This window comes from Dermacentor variabilis, chromosome 11, assembly GCF_050947875.1.
Source record: "Dermacentor variabilis isolate Ectoservices chromosome 11, ASM5094787v1, whole genome shotgun sequence".
NCBI classification, from domain to species: Eukaryota; Metazoa; Arthropoda; class Arachnida; order Ixodida; family Ixodidae; genus Dermacentor; species Dermacentor variabilis.
In genome coordinates, this window is record NC_134578.1 from 78056819 (window position 1) to 78080403 (window position 23585).

The 23585-nt window shown below is 47.0% G+C and overlaps 1 protein-coding gene across 2 annotated transcripts in view; it reads right to left on the reverse strand.

Moving 5' to 3' along the window:
- The window catches only part of LOC142563670 (saccharopine dehydrogenase-like oxidoreductase), a 63429-nt gene that overhangs the window by 32138 nt on the left and 7706 nt on the right, over positions 1-23585 (reverse strand). The window contains exons 2-4 of one of the 2 annotated variants that reach the window (XM_075674257.1): positions 23044-23322; positions 6905-7011; positions 4339-4419 (exon numbers count right to left, since the gene is read on the reverse strand). In XM_075674257.1, coding sequence (XP_075530372.1) covers positions 4339-4419; positions 6905-7011; positions 23044-23322 — 467 coding nt within the window. The remainder of the gene's footprint in view (positions 1-4338; positions 4420-6904; positions 7012-23043; positions 23323-23585) is intronic. The other variant, XM_075674258.1, reaches the window with a different exon arrangement.

The window sequence follows — 23585 nt, forward strand, 5'->3', positions numbered from 1 at the left end:
CGAGTGGACTAAACTGGGCCCGACATAGACTGTGACACGCAAACAAAGGAGCTCACTTCGAGGGGACAGTAGCTGCCGCCCGCCGTGGCTTGCCCATGGAACCATTATGGTTGCTCGGGCACCGACTCGCACAACTGTATGACAAGAATGGGATACGCTACCCTGGGTCCCATCAGCATGCAATAAAAGAATTCTAGTAATGATAAATACTCAATTACCACGTTTAGGTGTTTTAATATAAAGTAGCAGTACGCAGTCAAGGGCTTCAGAATTTAGTGGTGAAAACGTAGTCCAAGTGAAAAATGCCGTTGTGAAATGTTGTAGTTTCGCCCGAAAGGCCAAGCATGGATTGATAGCAAATTTGTGCACAGCTATACGACGTAAGGACAGTAATTTTATAGGCCGTATAAACTTGTAAACGTAGGCACGCTGACCTAATTAACAAGCGTGGCGTCACGCACGCACAAGCAAACATTAACACATCTCACTCGAGGACCGCAGGAACTCGCTGTCAAAACGCTCGAATGAGGAAGCGCGGCAGCGGCGGCGAGCGAATTGACTTTCGTGCTGCATCTTGCCATCGACGCGAACTGAGCTGCGAAAACATAGAGTAACATAGTAAACGTAAAGAGTGGACACTCCCATAGGCGCCTACGGCCGACTTTAGGGGAGCGCGCGCGCATCGAGGCACCCTAGCCGACTTTGGCTCTCAGCGCACCTATCGGAATCGGCGAAACGCACCAGCCTCCAAGATAGTCACGCACGCCGCCGAATCTCGGAGGCCCTAATTTCGGTTTCGTTTAATATCATTTTTTTTTTCTTTGGTGACCCATAACCCTGCTCAAATCGAGTGATTTCATGCAGGCGCTTGTGCCGCTCTTTATATGTTGTGACGACGAGCGCGCAAGGGTGTTTCACTTCATGTTAGTTTCATTTAAATTCATATTTGCTGTTTGAAGCTGTAACTTAGCGCAACAATCGCTTTATCGCTTATGATATTGTGGGCCTAGACACTCACGCCAAAAGGTGTATCATAAATAAATGTGCCATTCTCCTTAAATATAAATCAACTTGTGCACAGTCAAGAACACGAAAATAGCCGACAACAATTTATTGCAGCAAGATTGTAAGAGGCAGATACATAAAAACGGGAAGAAACAGCGAAATGCAAGTAATACGGTAGTCACACGGCGCATTTTTAAACGTGATGAAGCTTAATCCAATTTGAATTTCTCGGTTGAAATTGGTTCTTTTGCGCAAGCTGCGCGATAGAGCCAATAACAGTCAAATTTTGAACCGGATCGGACTTGATCGCGATCGAAAGTGGTCGTGTGACACCGGTATAATGGAGAATAGTCGGAAATTAATGGCGTGATGGCAATAACCTTGCACAAGCAAAACACATAGAATATGTGTTGCAACTATCCACATAATGAAAAAAAAAACTGCGTATACATGGCAGCAATTAACTTCCTCAAAATGGGATTCTTTTAGAGGGGAAGAAATAGGACGTTTTTTCTTGTGCTTCCACGAAGGAGGGTGAATTAAGGTAGCAAAATTATGTGAATGGTTGCGTGCCGAAATAAAATTACTGCCGAAATAATTGAGCACGCAGCAACATCCTCATCTCGAATGTGTAAGCCAGTGTGTCCGTCATTAAACAGCTGCAATTACGCACTTTGTGCTGGGGATCTACACCTGCTGTCTTCGAAGCCTTGCAATCGCCTTCTGATACTTGGAATTTTGCCCTTGAGTATGCATGATGTCATTTGGCTGTACAGTGTATTTTGAGATAAGGGTAGAGACTCCTGCAATACGTAGAATGACAGGCAGAAGGTAAGCAATACTGCAGGCTTCAAAGCTGGTGAATGTAGACGTTACGTTCCTTCGTATAAGCACTACTGGAGCCTGCAATGCTCTATAATGGAGATGCTGTGTTCCTTCATGTAATGCGTATTTTTTTGGTTAAGGAAGCACTGTTATACATGTTAAGAAACAAGGAGCTTTCTACGGTAACAACTCCATGCACAATTAAAGCATGAAAACACGTATCTTCAGCCCAATGCAGAACAGCTAACAACGCCCGAGCGCACATAGCCTGCTACAGAGGTTGAAAGAGAGCGCATTATTGCCATACTGCAAATATTGCCCGTGTACCGCTTTAGAAATGGCTACATTTCTTTTGCAAAAGTAGAGCACCATACTTTTTCAGCAGTCGCTGTGCGTAACATAAAGCTCTCTGCCCCGAAGGGCATGTGTTCATAGGCCGCATTTCTTAACGAACCATTTTATTCTCTAACTTCGTCTTTGTATCGCACGTGCCTCGCAGCTCGGACGCTGCCGCGTCGCTCTTATCGCTAGCATCACCGCTCAGTGCTGCGCATAAAAAAATGAATGCGAAATGAAAGTCAGCGTAGCAAATGGCCAGCAGCTCTTCATCGCTGCAAGGCCGCCGTCACTCGTTCACGCGGCTAAAAGTGACATAACGAAATGCGATGAAAATAAACCGTTAACAACAAGCAAAAGAACTTGCTGTGGCCTTACCATGAAACGACGACGAAGCAGACGCTGGCAGAACTTAACAACGATGCTCAGGTGCATCTTACAGAAAGAGCCCGGCGGCGCGGCCTGACTAGTCTTCGCACGTGTTGGGTCGTGCCCACTGGTCGCGCCGCCAGTCAAGCTGCTAGCCGCAGCCGCAGCCACAGCCATATTTCCTTGATGTGCTCTGTCACCTAGCGGGTTCGGCGAAGCTCCATAGCTCGGCCGCGAAACGGCTCGAGTGTCAACTCTTGTCGTTTACTATGTTACTCTATGGCGAAAACACCACATGCGGCGGGCTCTGCCCCGTCGCAGATGGCTTTCAAGGTACAGTGGGCTAGGCGGCCGCGCCCGGGCGCATTTTTACAATTGCTAGTAGGTACAGCGGGGGTGGCGTTTCTCGCGGGGCTCGACGTTTCTGCGCAGGCGTGAGTAAGAGCGTGTGCGAGAGAGAAAATCTAGGGGCCTTTGCTCCTTGAATATGTGACCATAGAATGTGACCCTGCCTAGGCACTACGGAGGAGCTTTCTTAGCGCGTGTTGTAGTGTTTGTCCCCTACACATGCCGGCATTGCGGAGTGTTACGCTCCGCCGCTGGCTGCCCACGCGGTGAGGCAGTGGGCACGGACGCCCCGTTTGGTGATTGCTGTGTCTGAAGGGGCAAGGCTCTCACTGGTGTTGTATAAGTTGCGGGTCGCTTTTTTCGTCGCGACGACAGGTTGCATTTTTTACAAGCACTGCTCCTGGAGGGAACATGTAACCGGCAAACGGAGGCCTCAGGAGAGCATGCCAGGTTATAATAAAGCAGGCAGCGCACGATCTCCGGGGCACCCAAGGAGTAGCGGGGGGATCAAAGCTGGAAGCAGGGCGGCCCGTAGGTTGGGGCCGCGGAGACCGAAGCGTGGCAGGGGGTGTTCGCATAAAAAATTGGCCGTCCGCGATAGCGCACAGCCGATCTTATGCACACCTGGAACGCGCAGGCCTCGGCCAGCCCCAACCCACGGACCAGTCCGGGCTCCAGCTTTGGTGTTCCCATTGCCACTTTGGTGTCCTGGAGGCGCCGCCAATAATGCGTCATAATAACACGTTGTTTCAACTAGTAAAAAAACACTACTGAATAAAGAATAAATATAATTAGGTCCAGCCGTCAACTTACGAGGCTAAGTTGAGCACTACCGCGCCCCGTGACTTCTGATGGTATGCCTAGAGAAAAACGCATAAATAAAGGGTTAAGAAACTCCTCCGTTGTGCCTAGGCAGAGTCATGTATTCAAGGAGCGAAAGTCCCCACATTTCCTCTCTCGCACCCGCTCTTATTCGCGCATGCACGCACACGCCCGGCGTCTCCGCGAGTGCCACGCCCCACTGTATCTACTAGCAATTGTAAATACGCCGCCTGGGCGGGCGCGCGCGGCCGCCGAGGCCGCGTTGAGTAGAACACCCCCCCCCCCTCTCTCTGCCCTCCCTCCGGAGCCTTGTGCGCTTCCTCCCCGTTTTCCTCCCTACGGTGAGTGTGATTGAGCCACCATCGCCGGATCACCCTGGCACGCTTTCACTCGCCCGTACAGCAGACGGCGCGCGGCGGCGATTTTATCGCTGTTGGACTTTATATGGAACCTCACGGTAACGCCAACGGCCACGCCGATTGCAGGAATTCGTCTAGAGTGTCCTTAAAATTTCTATCACAGTAAAAAGCAAAAATGGGAAAACTCTGGTCAGTCATGTTGCGCCATGCACCATAATCTTGCATGGTAAAACACCAATATCGTACGCGAAAAAAGGAAAACAGTGTCTCTAACCTGTGGTTCTGCGCTGACGTCAATGTGATGTGTGCTGCTGTCGACGCAAGCCTTTACCACCGGACGTCCATAGAAGCGGTACTGAAGCAAGAAAGAGAAGAATACTTTTTTTTCTTTCAAGAGGATCACATGCGCAAGAAGCCTTAAAGGCACACCAAATAAAATTATTGGATTGAGTTAGATCGACAGAATATGTTTCTAGAAGTCTACCATCGTTTTATGCTCGCCAATATGCGGCTTTGTTGCGTAGACAATAGCAGCGGAAATTCCCTGCCGCTCCTCAATTTGAATAGCCTGCGCCAAGACTGAAGAGTTGACCTTATCTCCGTAACCACGAATTCATAATTGCAACAGCCTAATCTTTGAATGTACATTGTAAAGAAAGAGGTTTAAGAAACATTACAGAAATTTTCTTTGCCACTGAAGAAAATTTCTGTGACTGCTCTACAATACAAAGCTGCTAAAAGACCAGAAATGTTCTGTTCTTGATCTCCCAGCCTATAAATAGAACCAAAACTAATATACGCCCGTTTAAATTATTGTTAATGCATACAAAAGCTAGAAATTTTTTCTTTCATACGCGGCGTTTGTCGCATACATAACGCACAACGCGCTGTCTGCGGTACATCTTTGATGCCCAGCACTGTATTCAATATGGCTGCCTTTCGTGACAACCCATGGCTGCACTTAAGATGCGCGTCATTTTCTTTTCAAGTAGATTAGAGAGAGTACATGACCCATTACTTTACCCGATACCTTCCATGTGTTCATGACATAGAACAAAACTGTAATGGTCTCAAAGGAAGTTCAGGCGGACAGTTCCGACATGTCAGCATACGTTGCTCTCTGTGAAACCACGAGTTATATGGGTCTTAAATTTAGAGTTAATTTTATTTTGTTATAGCACACGTAACGGCTAGCCAGTGTAACTGACAAATGTGTTATTGTCTATCCTCGCCTTTTCAGAATGTACTTGTTTTGCTGTGGCTGTGTGCGAGAACAACGAGAAGAACGAGAGCATGCGAGAACAAAGCTCACTCAGCGACGTTAGGTTTTAGCGACGATCCAGTGTTTAGATTGTTAAAGTGACCGAAAAGTGCGTCTTTTCTTCTGTTGTGTAATATTTGATTTTATTTAGATTGTTTTGAGTGAAATGCTGCCCCCTGACCCCGCCAGATATAAGGGCACGTGGAGCCCCATATTGTTGCTTCGTTTATCGCGGTTGGAGTGTTTTTGCGCGTTAACAGCAAGAAAATATTTTGCCTGGCCGCTGACTAAGTTGTTTCATTGTGTAAATAGTTAGCGAAAACAATGGGATTGCCTGGTTTGGTGTACTGTCTGAGAACTTCAAAAGCACAGGGCACAAAATCGTAGTACCCCAGCTGCGAAGATATGCTGCCATCTTTCTCGTGGCCACAAAGAATCGCTCGCCTGTCGTCTGCAACCTCAATTCCTGATTCAGATAAAGAATAACTTAATGTATGAATGTCGGATCGCAGAAATGGGAAATAAATGGACGAAAATTTACATCAACTGGATTTCAGTCAAACATTTAGTAAAATAAAGTAGATACAGGCAGCAAGTGGCATTGTTTCACGTAACTAATACTATACAGTTAACGTAATGTGTCCACCACTCTACGGTATCATGACTGCTTTCTACCTTGTGCCGTTTTGCTTGATATTGTTGGAAAAATGCTGAAGTGGGATTTGTTTGCGACGTATGGTGCGCTCGAAGGGTCGTGTAAGTGTTGCATTTCGTAAATATCTGGTACAGAAGTATAAATTGGTGCTTTTTTACGTTACTGCTGTTGAACGTTAGCGTGGATGAGACGTAGACCTCACGACACAGGACAGTTCAAATTGCACAGTGCTCACGATGAATATGCACTGTGTTTCACGTAACTTGAGGCAAACGTTAAAAAAATACGCAAATGCCACGTATCTGGGCCGAACCAAGGTAATGTCGTTTGCCGTCGCTTGGAGATATTCAGATCAATTTTCGCATTCCGCCTAATTACACATTTACTCTTAGTCAACTTTTTCATTATTATATTTAGATGAAATGTGTCAAAGAGAAAATTGTAAAGTAAAATGAAAAACTCCCGATACAGCTTTCTGACGCTCAATACGTACTACATAAACGTGTTTTCTCTGAGCGTGAAAGCAGCCCGAAAATGCACACAATATTGCCGCGCGACTGGCCCCTCGAGGCGTACCCACTTTGAGTGATCTTCCGGAATGACACCAGTTTGGAGATATTCGCCACTAGACGCGCCGTAATAATGCACTGTTGGTCCGCTTACTCTATAACAAAACACTCTCTTATACATTGAAGCACGAAAATAGCTGGAACGCCCATCTGATTCCTACTGCAGCAATAAATGTGTACTTGCCGTGTACGCTATTAATAAATTTGTATGCATGGGGAGCTTACACACTGGATATTCTAGGTACGCACAGCTATAGTCGCATGCCTTTTGCGATGATCCCTTGACGCAGAGCAATAACGATCAGGGACGGTTTGCACATACATGCACAGGCTGACTAGCCGCTGCACTACTTACCGGCCCGACCGTGTTGAGAACGAGGCGCGTTCGCCGTGCCATGGACAACAGGGAGGCCTCGTCTGCCACGTCAGCCACGATGATGGGCACACTGTCCAGGGCATCATCTGCGCGCCGCAATGTTCACACATAATCAGCCGCGTTTACATGGATACGCTAGAAGCGTATCGTATCCATTTACCGTTTCGTATATACCCATACGCCACTGCTTACATGAATGGGCATTTTCCGGTCCAAGCGATCTGACACCGCCTAGTGTCACATTTGAAAGTTAGGGCTCTCACTGTGATTACCGTAAGCCTGACCTTGCTATTGCCCTGTGAAACACACTGAGTGTGCCCGCAGGTCGTCGGCCACATTCGTTCAGTTTCTCCTTCATTTTCCGCGAGGACAAACTTACGCGGCGTTTACTTTGCATAAGCGTACCGTATTGTATCAGGATAATAAAATTTTGCAGCATGACCGCAACTGTTGCCATGGTCCAGTGGTTGACAAATGGGACCGTCTCGGCAGAAATGCACGCAAAATTGCCGCGTGACTGGCCACTCGAGGCACCTTGTGTCTATTCGCGGGCTTCTTTCACGTTGAAAAAAAAAACATTTTTATGCAGCACGTATTGAGCAACGGTAAGCTCTATCGGGATTTTTTTTATGTTGCTCTACAATTTTCTCATTGACATTTTTCACCTGATTATAATATTTGAGAAGGTGATTAATTAATTAAGGCTAATTATCTAATAAGGCGACATTAAAGAAATAGTTTGAGTATCTCCAATCGACAGCAAACAAAAGTACCTTGGTTCTGTCCAGCTACGTAGCATTCGCATATTTTTAAACTTTGGCTAAAGTTAGCTGGTACACCCGGTATTCAGAAACATGTTGCATAACTTTCTTCTGACTGCAAAACACTCCAATGAAAAGTGATGCATAGGCTGCTTTTTGCGGCGTCGCATGACCCGTCCTTAAATATGTTGTGCCGTGCAAACGTCGTTAAATTATGGACTGTTGCCACGAACTAATCAGCAACCTCAAATGCTAGGAAGAGAACACAGGTGGCTCTTATACAAAATTAAACGGCATGACGGTGACTAATTGTATATGATGTTCTGCTGAACGCTACGTCGTGGGTTCAACTCCCTGTCGCAGTGGCCGAATTATAATGGAAACAAACGCAAGGGGGACCCTAGTACTTTGATTTGCTTGAACGTGGAGTAGGACGGGTGTTATGATACAATACAGAATATTCTGCTGCGGTGTCTCTGATAGCCGCGCTGTAATGTTGAGACAATGAGAACCTTCCACCTACCAAACAATGAGCCATAAATATTAAACAAATCAACCGAGGGTTCTCGTAAAATTGTGCATTACACATGTATCATGAATGTTTTAGCACGATGGAAGTAGAAGTTCATACGCTTTACTACATGAAAAGGCAGTGGCGGTGCGTTTTGGCGGGAGAGGAGGAGGAAGAGGAGGAGGAGGAAAATATTGACCGAGAGGCAGAGAGGTTAGCCAGTTCTCAGACCAGCTGGCTACCCTGTACTGTGGAAAAGGGGTAAGTGGAATAAAAGATGATAGGAAACAGATGCTACAAAAAAAAAAGAACAAAAAGAAGAGGAAATAAGGAAGCAAGAGCTTTGTGTTGCGGAGGTCCTGAAAACGGAACAAAGGTTGCAGGCTGAGGACTGCAGTCCAAACTTGGCTTGGCGAACTTTCCAGTGCACGCGTCAATTTAAGTTCATGAAAATTAATTTAGAGAAAAAAAAACTCCGTTTTCGTTTCGGTGACCTAGTGGTCCGTATACTTTTCCTCACGGCTGTACATCCGGCGTTTTTCACAGGTTTCGGGATGTTTCGCGTTAAGATACGTTGGATGTAACCGGGAGTAATTTAAGAGGAAGCTTTAGCTCGGCCCCAACTCCAACACCGCCAATTCAAGCACATCTAAAACGCAGAAGTGCTTTTCTCGGATAACTATTGGGCCCATTTTAATAAAATTTGCGGCATTTCAGAGAACAAATTAAATTCTAGTGACCCTCTAAAGTGGAATTTTACTTTATGGCCTCGGTTTCTTACATGAACGTTTAAATAATTGCGCGTTAGAAATATTGGAAGACCCATGTTTACAAATTTGTGCCCCTGCATGAAAAACAAATATTGCGTTCTGTGATCTCCATCCATCACAAATCCAAAGCAGCCAAATTTGATGTATTCATTTTATGCCTTATGTCAATTTGTGGCAATGGTCACAAAGGTCTTGCAAAAATGCCGCTCACATATTCATGGTGTGCTTTAAAACTGTGTGTAATACATCAAATTTGTCCGCTTTAGATGTTCTCTTAGATGCAATTGACAGAATTGCGATATCTTTTTTCACTTCCGAGATAGAGTTGCAAACTTAATAGTTTAGTTTTCCGAAAATTAGCGATTTTTTCCAATTTTTCTAAAAATCAACAGCAAAATAAATAAACCGCTTTCGACAGTCACTAGATTTTAACTTTTTTTGCTTTTAAATGCAACAAACCTCATCAAATCTGGGGCACTGTTTGCCGAGAAGAACGATTTCTTCTTTTCCGTGTATTGAGATAGGCATCCCCGAGCTAAAGCTTCCTCCTGAAGCTTTACCTCGACTGGGGCTGTACAATTTCCTTTCAGGCTGCTTACGATGAATGCGCCTGCGAGACACGCTCGTATTTACATACACGCCTCGCCACCTTCCACCCCATCCTGCGTTCATATCGGTGTCATCCTCGAATCGAGCCTTCGCTTGCGTGGACGCCCTACGCGCTATCTCTCTCTCTCTCTCTCTCTCTCTCTCTGCGCGCTTTCCTCACTACTGCTGTGTGTGCTGCGGTGGAGCGCGCTTGAGTGAGGGAAACCGGCGCAGTTAAAGTTGCGTTCATCACTGCGGCCACGACTGTGCAGCTTGCGCTTCCATAACGTTGATGCGCGCTCTCACAGATGGAAGAAGAGAGCGCATTCCATTCGGCACCTCTCCACAGGACATTGTGAGAACGCGTTCTCCTCGCAAGTAGACTAATGAGGCAATTGCGCGCTGCTAGTAGCCCGCTTGAGTGACTGGCGAAAAAGACGTGTCCCTGTTGCAGCCGTTCTACATGTTCGCAATTGCGAAATGCAAGAAAAAGGAAGTCTTGACTGCTATTCACAAAATTCACAGAAACGTTGACTGACCCGAAGCTACAGCGAAGCACAATTCTCAACCGAACAGTTAACTGCGCTGAGCGTTCTACCAAGTGGCCTTCAGGTTTCGTTCGCGAACAGGTGCGAGAAACACTTTGTACTGTCGCTCCCTTTGATGCTTGAAAGCACGTTCTTGACGTTTATTCGGTATTGCGCTTGAATGATGTCTATATACAGGCTCTTAGTAAAAAAAAACTTAAAAATCGGTAGCGCGGGTTTGCGTTTCCATATGCAACGTCATGATTCCACATAAGCTCATGAGCACACTCTACCGCGCACGTACACGCTTATATATTTTGATGCAGCTTCGTCTTCATAATTATCTAGGTGTGGTTGTGCATGAACACGAAGGGGAATCTTAGTGCAGTGAGTAGCTAACTTCGATGGCAATCACTACCAGCACGGCTGAGGGCAAGCTTTGATAGCCGAAGAGCAGTGTAGAAGTTACTGCAGACGTGAAATACGTTAAGAATAAGACGTTATAGTAGAAAGCACGTAAGGTGCACAAGAAATGGCTTTTCTGAAATGCCAAAAGATAGATAGATAGATAGATAGATAGATAGATAGATAGATAGATAGATAGATAGATAGATAGATAGATAGATAGATAGATAGATAGATAGATAGATAGATAGATAGATAGATAGATAGATAGATAGATAGATAGATAGATAGATAGATAGATAGATAGATAGATAGATAGATAGATAGATAGATAGATAGATAGATAGATAGATAGATAGATAGATAGATAGATAGATAGATAGATAGATAGATAGATAGATAGATAGATAGATAGATAGATAGATAGATAGATAGATAGATAGATAGATAGATAGATAGATAGATAGATAGATAGATAGATAGATAGATAGATAGATAGATAGATAGATAGATAGATAGATAGATAGATATAGATAGATAGATAGATAGATAGATAGATAGATAGATAGATAGATAGATAGATAGATAGATAGATAGATAGATAGATAGATAGATAGATAGATATAGAAGACAGAAAGGGCAGGGAGGTTAGCCAGACGCACGTCCGGTTATCTATCCTGCACTGAGGGAAGGGTATGGTGATGAAGGGAGAGAGAGAGAGACAGAGAGAGAGAGCACAGTTCCGCGCACAGTTGAACGTTCGCACCGAGTCTACACACGGTTCACAAGACCTGTCGCCTTGAGGTATTTCAACAGCACATTCGTGGCCTTCTGTGCCATCGACGCGTACGGCCATGGTGCAAGTATCTTCATTGCCGAAAATGGTCCAGAGTCCAGCTGGTTCGAGGCTGTCCGGATTGCTTCACGCTCGACGTCGTACTGGGGACAGATATATAGGATGTGTGCAATCGTGTCTGCGGTTCCACAAGAGTCGCACGTGAACGTATCCCCCATTCCCATGCGGAACGAGTGGGCCTTCGTAATGCCGAAGTTAACACAAATGAAGCGGCCTAAACCTCATCAGTTTTCAGTAAGTAGTAGGCATGACAAGTGGAGAAGAGTTGATGGTAGATAATTATTAACAAAGTACTGCTTTCGCGCAACCAGTCACTAGTGACCTGCACGGAGTGCCCTTTACAATACTGCTAGATCTAAATTTTAGTCGCTGTTGAATGAAGCGGCCACCATTTACTGTGGCTCCCCTACAGGCAAGACAACTTGAAGCAGGATGGTGAAAGACGCGCTATCAATGTTGTTGTTGTTGTTGTTGCTGTTGTTGTTGTCGTCGTCGTCCCAAAACAATGCTGCGGCATTATCGTCATCATCGTCTTCCTTATTGCTCTTTTGTGTATTCTGGTGAAGTGGCATGTTCCAAGGAGAGGGCTTGCTTGAACCGTCTTCGATAGCGTGAGTGATGCGCATGCGTTTAGCAGAGATGCCCCTTAGGATCGGGCTGGCGCGTCAACGAGCATAAACGATTCAACACGAAGCACGCAAAGAACTTATGTTACTGAATCAAAACGGCGAGAGTGCAATTAACGGAAAGCTCTGGGACCGCTATAGCGTAGACGTATTTCTTTCCGATTTTATTCCAATCTCCTGGAACCAAATTTGTGTAACCGCCGACGTAAACACGGGCGGTGAGCTGCAAGGTTGTTTCAACAACCGAATCAAATGTTCCGCTCACTTATAGGGCGTGACTTGGTTTGCTTTCAAAGTGAATGGCATTCCCTAATACGACACGTTTTTCTTTATCTAACTGGCCGACGAGAGGCGAGCAGCGCGCAGAAGAGGAGAGGGGTTCGTTGAAGCCGCGCTAGCGCTCCGAATGTGGATAACCGATTGAGGGAGAGTGGAGTCGGGGTCGGCGATTCGTACGCTTCCCCTTCCTTAGCTCGCGATGTGATTGCGGTAGCGTGCAACAGCGGCGTTAAAAGCGCCACTAGAAAGGATGCTTAGAGAGGATTTTGAAGAGCGATGTCGTATGCGTGCCGGAAGTGCTAGGCACTGTTTGGATCCCACCGATGGCATCGGTTGTTGGGAACTCGGCGCTGACGCCCGTGGTTGTACCTGGGTCGCAAGCCCCAAGGGTAGCGTTGGCCTGGCGGCCTGGGGTACAACTGGAAGCATCCGAAGGTCCCGGCAAAGCATGAGTCGACTGGTAACAACAAAACAACTTGTTTATTTTAACATCGCAAAGAGTTGGCGGTCAGGTTGACCGAAGTAGAGAGACGGGAGAGCACTTTACTCAACAGAAGAAATCGGAGCCCTCCTTTTGGCGTCCGGGGGCAGCTGTTTTTATACTCTCGCAGTTGAGGGCAAGAAGGAACCCCTCAATAGACGAGCACGTGATTGTACAATGGGCTAATGGTGACGCACACTGTCGTAGCGCCGCCGGTCGGGCACAAAGACTGGAAGGAGAGGGTGACTCCCTGCTGTCGTATCGCCGCCGTTCGGGCACAATGGCACATACACTCACACACGCACATGAAGACACGTGGCATCGGAACATGCCTGGAAACGCCTGGCGGGGAGCGTTGCGGCGACGCCGAACGGGCCAAAATGTCTGCCGCCCCGCCGCAGTCGCGCCTGGAAACGCCTGGAAACGCCTGGCGGGGAGCGTTGCGGCGACGCCGAACGGGCCAAAATGTCTGCCGCCCCGCCGCAGTCGCGCCGGCAAAACCGCGCGTCGCAGGCGAAACGCAACAGCACCCTTCGACTGCTAGGAAAAATGTTCGCTATGCGCAATGAAATCAATTTTTGCCGCAAGGTCCGAGTAGCCAGCCCTAGGAGCTATCGGTGGACAGCCATCTTCCATTCCTTTCGGAATAGGGAGGTATCTGGCTATCCGTCTGAGAAAAAAAAAGAATCAGTTTTGTTCGGAATATTAATAGATCGACCGTTAGCACCTATACGTGTCGCTTTGACGCATTGAGTTTCCACTGTTTTCTGACGTCACATGACAGACAAGCGAGATGAGCGTGGGCCGAGAACATTTCCACCAATCGCGCAATGCCAGTGGTGACAAAGGTGTAGAATCGGAAAGAAGTTTTTCTTTTCTTCTTCATCTAAATCATGCGTTATCAGTGTGATCACGTAATCTTGAGATGAGGGGTTCTGGAGGTTTTTCGTGACGTCTTGTGGCAGGACGCCGAGGTTGCGGCGCGGTCCCAAAAATTTTTCACCAATCGCAGAGGGCTAATGAAGGAAATGAAGGAGAGACAGATTGCATTAATTTTACGTTGTAGCCGCCACTGTAATACCGGAAATAGATTTAGCTCATTTTCTGATCTAAAACGAAGCCAAATTTCATGCTCGTGATGAATGTCAAAACGCGAGAGACGTGTTATTTGCTTCTGAGCTAACTTGACTTGCCAAATTTGAAGCTCCTTCCAGGAAAGAAACAAGATGGCCAACGGATATCAACAGTTTCGTGGGAAAGCCGTCGCTGGTATAGTATAAAGCATGATGCTAACCAGTAGTCACTGAAACGCTAACATTTTGTAGAATGTTGATTTATGGGCGTGCATGGCACATGACATTCAGTTGTGGCTGATTCATCATCACGCTATTTTACGTCCACTTGTCGGACGATGGCTTCACCCGGCGAGCTCCTGTTACCCGCGTCTAGCGTCATCCCACTAGGTCCTACTGCTGCAAACTTCACATTCTAATCGCGCCGCGTAATCCTCTGTCGCGCTCAACAGCGCCCATTCCTTTGACACCCGTTCTGTTGTTTGATAGGCGTGGTTCAACGTCCAAGAGAAAACGGCAGCTTTGAAAGACGCCGGTGCTGGGGGCTCCGGATTATTGCTTACCACCCAAGTTTACTTTTAAATCGCACCCCTGAAGCTAAATACACGAGCGTACTTGCATTTCGCCCCAATCGGAAGGCACTTCGACGCGCCAGTGAAGCGTACTGGGAAGTACTGGCGAGTACTGCACAGTACTGAATGGTACTGTGTGTGTGTGTGTGTGTGTGTGTGTGTGTGTGTGTGTGTGTGTGTGTGTGTGTGTGTGTGTGTGTGTGTGTGTGTGTGTGTGTGTGTGTGTGTGTGTGTGTGTGTGTGTGTGTGTGTGTGTGTGTGCGTGTTTGTGTGTGTGTGCGCGTGTGTGCGTGCGCGCGTGTGCGTGCGCGCGTGTGCGTGCGCGCGTGTGTGTGCGTGTGCGTGTGTGTGCGCGCGTGTGTGCGTGTGCGTGTGTGCGTGTGCGTGCGTGCGTGCGTGTGTGCGTGTGCGTGTGTGTGTGTGTGTGTGTGTGTGTGATTTTCGTTAGTAAAAGGCAACATGAAGCACACAGACAATTAAGCCAAGGAAAGATAGGGGAAATTATTTGTTGCTGCAACTGAAATGTTGACATGATAATGTAAAGGAAAACAAAATAACGAAAAACAAATTGGCGCCGTTGGTACGGCCGAACCAACGAAATATAGCGGGTGTTTCAACGAACACTTTCAAAAATTTTTAAAGGTTGCTTGCGCCAGATAGCACAATTCCAGTTGAAGAGCTGGTCTACTTGAAAAGGCGGATGTTACTTGCACAAAACAAAATTGAAATGCATAGTCGAGTAATCAATAAAAATTCACTAATTAGGTTTCTAACTAATTACATTATGGCCCATATTTCAATTTAGGAATTCTAGCCGTGGAGTTCGCAAGACGGATCGTTTCGGAACGAATTTTCGGGAAGACACCAGTTTCGAGACACCAATTCCCAGTTACTCTCCCAACTAAACGTCGTTTTCTACATTCAAGTACAAAAGTAGGTGGAACGTGAATGTATTCCTTTGTAAAGTTCGAGAACGAATATCTCAAAACAGGTGTCATCCTGAAAATTCGTTCCAAGTGGATCCGCCTTGCGAACTGCACGGCTAGAATTTGTGAACTACAATATGGGCCATAAAGTAATTAGTTAAAAATTGATTAGTGATATTTCTGTTAATGAGTCAATTTAGCATTTCCACTTCTTGTGCAGGTATTGTCCGCAGCTTGTAATAGACCTCTTCATGAACTAGAATTGGGCTGTCTGCCACAGGCAATGTTTAAGAATTTTTGAAAGTGTTCGCTGAAACACCCTCTATATTAAAGGGTTGTTTTATTTGCGTTTTGTTGTTGTTTTCTTTAGACTATCGATAATTTTTACAAAAAAGGCAGCGAGCACAGCCTTTTCTTTCAGTGGATTTCCTAGGCAAGGGGGACCTAATTTGCTTTTAATAACATGGCTTCCATAAGAATTATTAACGGAAATGGCAAATGCCTTTTTCACTATAAACTCGGTAGCACTTGGTTATGAGGCGGTTTGAAGGGAGTCAGCTTTTTAACGCACTGCCACTTGTTGAAAAACTTGAATATCGCAGTCAATTATATATTCCTACTATACAGCATATATATACGCAAATTAAAAACAATCTATCAATTCCTTCTTTGACCATTCGTCGTGATGTAGCACTTATATTGCTGTTTCACAAGTACGTTCACGGACCAAGGCCATCACCAATAGCTCTGCAAGTTTCTCCATTCACCTCACGAAGAGTGCATAATCATCTTTCTTTCACGCGCATCTACGGCAAAACAGACGGTTTCAACTCATCTGCGCTTCCACGTGTCATCCGCTTGTGGAACGACCTTCCCGATATCCTGGTAGCTGAAGCTAACAAAGGAAAATTCCGTCACGACATAAACATTCATTTCTTACTTTAAAAAAAAAAAATTCTTGTCTGTGTTGCTTCTTGTATGCTTTTTTTTATTTTTATTTTAGAATTTTTTACTTTATGTAAACTTGACTCTTCGTTGTGTTATTATTAACAAAGCATTGTATAATTGTATAGTTTTGTATAATTGTTTGCTCTTTATCCTGTGTCAATTTTTCCCCCTTAACCAATGCCCATTCTTCGGGCCTGTAAGGTATTTTGAATAAATAAATATATATATATATATATATATATATATATATATATATATATATATATATATATATATATATATATACACACACACATCGCCCCGTCTCCTGATGTAGTAGCAACCCAGATTTTACCTTGCGCCGTGCCTTCGATACACTGTGCGCACTGTCCCGACGTGTCATATCAGTTTGACGAACGCCGGCCCCTACACATTGTAACGCAATCTGCTGTTCACCTTGACTGTGGCCGGCTCACACCGTCGCCGTGTGCAGGCACAGGTTGCGTGTGGCACGCCCCCTTGGCGGCCCTGGATATGCGGCCGCTTTCTCTCAGCCAGAGGGAAACCAAAGCACGGTTTTTTTCCTCTCTTCATCGCACTTTCTGTTCGTTACGGCGCATGAAAATAACAAACACTGGTTATACGTACAGCCAAAGACTAGGTGGGATTCTAAACCAAAATATGTGAGCACAGGCAATAAACTAATTGCCCTTGCAAAGAAATCAGTACGCAAGAAATACATGTCTGCCGAGAAGGAAGTGTTGGTTCGTACCCCGCCTGTGGAGACAGCAGTACTACTCGCCGTGCCATAACGTGTATTATCTAGTACTGTCTAACGAAATACTTCTATATCATCCACGCTACCGCTTGCGTGAAAGCACCATCGCTGAATGCTTACCAGACCATTATCTGGCACGTGATGTGCCATCAACAGCCGCGCAAGCGCTCACGGGAATTGTGTGGAGAGCGCGCAAACGGTCGTCACCCTTTCGCTTTTCCTCCTGCGCCGTACGATCACCTGTCAGCAGTAATAACTCAAGCGAGTTTGGCAAGGTGGCGCATGCTAGTGTCTGACTCAAACAGGTGCTTCATATTTGTCTAGCTGCGGCATCCTCTCGCCCCTGTGCCATTGCCTTCCGCGTATTGTTTGGGCGCACCACTGCTGTCGGGCTAGCTGAGCTGGGAATATACCCTTTCATTTATTTAGTCCACAAGCCCTCCGACACTGAAGAATCCTGGGTGGTGGTCAAAGTTAACCCGCATGGCAAATAAAATTAGGCATAACAGATATGATTGGGTAATGTGGAGATTGAATACAAAATCTAGTGCATGGAACACGCGGGCAAGGCGGTACGTGGAAATTCAAGACGATGAGCAAAACGAGAACAAGGGAAAAGCGGGAGCCAACGTTTCGACAAGTGGACTTGGCTTTTCAAGCTTTTGAAAAAGACAAGTCCCCTTGTCGAAATTTCGGCTCCTGCTTTAACCTTGTTCTCGTTTTGCTCTAGTCTAGTGCATAACCTACAGATGTAGAATGAACTGTCAGGTAGATTTATGTTGCACCTTGTTTTATTCTACGTTTTTTTTTACTTTATTTCTTTTCAATGCCAAGTAGAGGAAGATGAGTTCACATCACATCCTCTCCCACAATTCTTTTTATGCCTGAATCTAGTTCGCCCTGCGGTCCTAGTGCGGTAATGTAAAGCACTGCATTTCATGATTGCGTCTTAGAGCCACGTCTAAGAGGGAAGACGTAAAAAAAAATTCAATGCGCTTCGCGAAGTTGCTCAAGTGCGCTGATGGGGCACATTGCTTAGCTGCGATTGCTGGTTCCGTGTCTGAACCCCGCTGCGTACAACACGTGCCCAGAATCATAAAAAATGGCCCTACAATGTTTTCATATAGAGTACAGCTGATTATAAACACACTCAAAAATGTCTGTGTGTTTTTCTCGTTTTTTTTTTTTTTTGCCACGAAGCAGCAACCTACTTCAGTTGTGACCAATGCACTCAAATGTAAGCGCGATTGCGAGCTACTTGCTAGTTTCGGTTGATCGCGGCCGAAGAAGGCAATATTGGGAGTACCCGCGGGCCATGAATTAGGTGTTAGTACAATCGTCTCTCATAAAATACACAGGAGCGTACGTAAAAATCGCCTTTCTTTCTTTTTCTTATCTGTAAGTAAGAATACATAAGCGCCCACCCTGAGAGCGACTGACCGCGGCGAGCACCCTGGCGGTTTCTAAAAAACAACAACAAAAGGACGCCTCCACCGTATACGCGCTTCTCTTACGAGGCCACCGTGGCAGCAGGATAACGATAAACATATTTTACTGTAGCAAGTCACGGCCACTTTGGCTGCTGACCTTGCGGCTTTCCGTTGAGGAAGTTTTTAAACGATAGAGGGAATGTGTTTACGGCCGAGTTTCCGCCGAAGAAGGGCGGCCGCTTGGTGATACCCGCACTGACTGAGTTATTTCGTTCACGTTTCTTAGCATAAAGATGCAGAATGCGTAAGCCTGTGTGCGCTTGCGACACGAGCAGAGTCGAGAAAGGAGCGGCGTCTCGCCCTCCTCGTTTGGCAATATCCCGCGGCTGTAAGCGGTCAAGCCTGCTACAGTTGAGACGTAGGTTCTTCACGCGAATCGCGCGCCCTCGGGGCATATCGGGAAGGCCCGAGAGAGGTCGATTGGAGAAGTGATAGAGTTATGGCAATCCTGACAGTGTCGCATGAGCTGACGGAAGAAATAGAAAAAGAAAGCGCACCTAAAGGATACACGGTGCACCAATATATATGAGAAAAAAAGGAGTGCCTCATAACTGAGCCACGCGAATTTGATCGACTTGGGTTTCCACGTTACAATGACTATTACAGTTAATTCATGTGTAAAAAGAAAAAAAAAACGTTGCGCAGAGTACTATAGACGCCAACAGTGAGCTTGCCGATGAACGTTGAGTAACCGGCCGCGGTGGCTTATAGGGGCAATGGCGTTGCGCTGTTAAACGCGAGGTCACATGATGAAATCCCGGGTCGCGGTGGCTCCATTTAGATGAGTGCGAAATGCAAGAAGACGCCCTAGTGCCCCACATTGGGTGCACTTTAAAGATCCCCAGCTGGCCATACTAAATCCGGTGTCTCCCACAATGGCACGCCGCACAAACAGACCGTGATTTTGGCACGTAAAACACCAGAGCTTTAGAACGTTGAACAGATTGCCTCGAAATGTTCTCAACATCGAATTTACTTTCGGATGATCTCCGGAGGTCGATGAGTCACGTATGCTATTTCGTTCTTCTTTTTCTCATTTTTGCGGCACGCAGTACGAACAGTTGCATAACAATTGTTTTTAGTCAATTCAAAACATGTCGTTTCGGCATCTCTAAACCATCACACACGCACTGGATTAGCCACTTTCGAGATCCACAGTATCCTGCTACGCTCTGCTGTGTCTAGGTTTCGAAAAGAGGAGGAGGAGGGGGCCGGAGGGGGCTTTCCCCGGGCGGACTTATAGCCTTGCAAAAGCTGCCGGAAAATTGCTCCCATCACATGCGACATACGGTCTGAAACTTCGCTGTCCAGCAAGCAAAGCCAGGTGTGAAACCAAAAAAAAAAAAAACACAAGTACACACGGAGACTAGCACGTTGCGCGTTTTCCAATCCCCGACGACCTACACAGCTCGCCACTCAATTTCCAGCCCTGTGTCACGGAGGACCTTTAAGAGGAGCCGAAGCCACCACCCTCCCTGATATCCAATGTACTCCTCGCGGGAACAACCTATCGCTTGCATTTGAGCGCGGTGCCGTATATGTTCATACATGTTAACACCTTACGTTCTGCTTGAAGCTCAGGACACTTTAGTATGTAAAGTTCAATGCCAGCAAGACCGTGACATTGCACATACGACGATGGTGGGCCAAGCCCTGCCTTGCACCGCCAAGCTGGTGTTTGCGCTGACCCTCTACGGAATCGATATAGGAGCGCGGCATCCGTTCCGTTAAGTTCGTTGATCGCGCAAGGTTGATACGGTGGAGTCTACAAGGAGCGGAAGCGGCTTAAGATGGCATTCTTCATGTCTCTTCACGGGTTCTGGGGAGGCTCCTTCTTTGGTCCGAAATGCAGCGCATTGCACTGTAGACTGTCAGCGGTCTCGATACCTGCCACGCCAGTACAGGAAGGTACCTACTGGAACACAATGGTGAATCTGACCTTCTGTAATTCTTTAACGGCATGTAATGCACGCCGAATGCACTTATCAAAGGTAAAGACTCGCAGTTATAGTTGCAGTGCAAGCCTGTAAAGAAAACAACAGGCCGAGGCTAATGATTCAGTTTCCACAAGGCTGCTGCGATGACGGCACGTTCACATGTTACAGAAGACATGACGCAATCAAACGTGACAGCCCATGAGGCACTGAGGGTCTGTATCACGCACGCCGCTGTAATAGCCCCATTCTCAATCTCAGCAGAGCCGTCAGTGCATAATCGGAGATGCTCGCTATACATTCAGTCGAAGAGTTCCACCATCTAAGCTTTTGCCTCTGCCACAGGTGTGAGGCTCTTGGTGGGAATTTGCAGAATGGTATTCCAACATTGTACCCTCCAACACTACCAAGATGGCTTCTGACTTTCTAATTTTTCAGTAAATTGCAGGCCAAGTGCACTCTAAGTGTGTCGGGTGCCACAAAGATGCCAGATTCCGTACAACTCTGAAGTCTCCGGAGAACTGCTCTTCCGGCCTGGGTATCGCTGAGACGGCTACACTGCAAAAGCAGGCGTTCAGAGGCAAGGAGGGGGACACAGCTGAAAACCCTCTTGCTATAGCAACTGCCCTCGGCACACCAAGAGCTGTCCTCAGACGTTTCCAATGTAAAGACTCCAATCGATCGTACTAAAACTTTGATGATAGTATTAACGCCAACTGGAAAAGCACGCGGTTATAAGCACCAGTGCCCAGTGTAACTTCAACGTCGAAGAATGGCTACCCTAGCGTACACTCGCCATCCTTCACATCGTATTCTAGCGTGGTTAGAGTTCAAATTTGTTTTTAAGCGGTTCTCTTCACGACCGCATACATTTAAGTGCGTGGCATACATAGTCCTGTCTGTTGCGTGTTCGCCAGACGGATGCGCCCTAATTTTCTTTTAGTTCTGCTTCAAACGTCTTGGTTATAGTTGTGCAGCGTTTGAAAGTGAATTTTCCTCGTAAGAAGCACGTGCGAAATTCAATGAGCAACTTTTTCGGCTATATAAGAATGTCTTGCGATTAAGCTTGTTCGCATCAGAAAGAATGATGAATGTTATCGTGGAACATGAGAACATAAGAGAAACTTTGCCTGGAAAGGCAGGAAAAATAAACTTGACACTCTAGCACAGCTGCAGGCCATGATAACGGCAGAGAGGAACGGCTGGGTGCTGTGTGTTGCCTAGCGGTAATCTAAACGACAAAAGCAAGGCAGAAGGATTGCGAGAGAGTACACGTAAGGCTGTGCGTGTAGCTGCTCTACGTGTTGCTTGTGTAATGGCCGCACAAAGCAGCGAGGTTTGAAGTTGACGTTAAGAGAACACAGGGACGAACACAGTATGTCGACGTTTGAAGTTGACGTAAAGAGAACAGGAAAGAGCGCAGCACACGTTACAAAAAAAAAAAAGGCGTAAGCTTCGTTTACAGTAACAGTTGTATTCTATTGCTCTCAAAGGGCCCCTCCGGAGGTTTGGGCATTGCGAGCCAATCGCGACACGTACGTTGAATGCGGCATGTACTGCGTTGGCACAAAGATGCGAATTTGGACGTCAGCAAATGTTGGATCAGGAGGAGAGTGAGATCTATACACAAATACGTGAAATTCAGCGTCAGCAGGTACCGACAATAACGAAAAGAACGAATGGTTCTGTCGTAATCAGGCTTCACGTATAACACTGATGCCCACGTAGCGTATCCAGGACATGTGCGAAACCATAGAGACAATGCGTTCGCACGAGCGTGCCGGCTGTGTAGTTAAAGCCGTGTTCGACTGCCGTCGTCTAGGTCACGAGCTAAGGTTTAGCTATCAGGTGGCTCACACATCGCACTGAAAAACGCTATACCTTGCGAAAGAAGCCCCGTCAATCCATTTTGTGCGATGTTTGGACGAAAGCCGCCGTTTTGATATGAAAGCTTGGCCGTCCTTCATTTTGCTGAAAAGGCGTGACGGGGAACTAAAATTACAAAGTGCTCACTAAAACTGTCACGTGTCCGCTTATGCCTCACTTTAGTCGTTGCAATAAGATATCACTGAAGCATCGCGACTTTCTTATTGAAGCCATGTGGCGGAACGAAAGATTTTAGTAATGCTAGTCGAAAGAGGCAGACATGCGTGTCTCAATCAGTAACGCCATAACGCAACGGCACGTTCCGGAGACTCACGTGGGAGAATATTGTGCGCTCCTAATTCGCTCCTCAACCTTCTGCATGCGGCGCTGGAGGCCGGCGCGCCGCCACGGCATCTTTGCCGCTAGCGTGGCTCAAGGGTCGCCCCATATATAGGTATGCCCCGAATTCCTCCAGATTCGGGCGTCCCTGCGTAGATCCCGCACTGATAAACCAACAACGTGCCACCCGGCTATCTCTTCTTCGTGCGGCGCTTGCGACGGGCCACTTGAAAAAAAGCACTTGGGCTTCGATGTCTTACAAGGCTCAGTCGCGCGTGTTTATAATCTAACTAGCGCGAGCTGTGCTGCCGCTTCGATTCTGAAGCGCGCTGCTCAGTCTTTGAAAAGCGGCCCGAGAAGCTGCCGCAGGTCACGCCGCACCAGCACCTGGATTCGCGAGTCTCCCCACCTTGGAGGTCGAGGTTCTTGGCGGCCGCTCGCAGAGCGCATCGAAGCTTGTCGGCGTCCCTTCCTGCGATGCCCCAACGCAGCCCCTCGGAGGCACGGTGCAGCTCCTCGACCACGTGGGTGCCCGTCACGCCGGTGGCTCCGAAGAGGACGATGTCGAGCTCCCGCGAAGCGGTCATCTCGCCGCCGTCGACGCGTCGCTCTGTATGCGACGAGTCCCTCCCGGGGAGCGCGTGCCTGTTGCCACGCGCCGGCGCCGTTTCCTCCTCGCAAGCCCGTCCTGCGTGTAGCAAGCGCAAGGTGGCGGTGACGGGGCTCGGCGTTTGCGCGGTCGCGGAACGGGATGCAGGAAACAACGCAGACGGTGCGCTCCGACTCATGAGTGAAACTTTTTTTTTTTTTTTTGTGGCCACGTTTATTGACACTCGTTTCAAGTGACGAACGGCTTGGCCACATTTGTGAAAATCTGGACCCCTCCGGTTGAGCCATTTATCGGAAGAGCGAGAGAAAGCCTTCCTTGCGCGTTTGGTCGCATCCCAACGA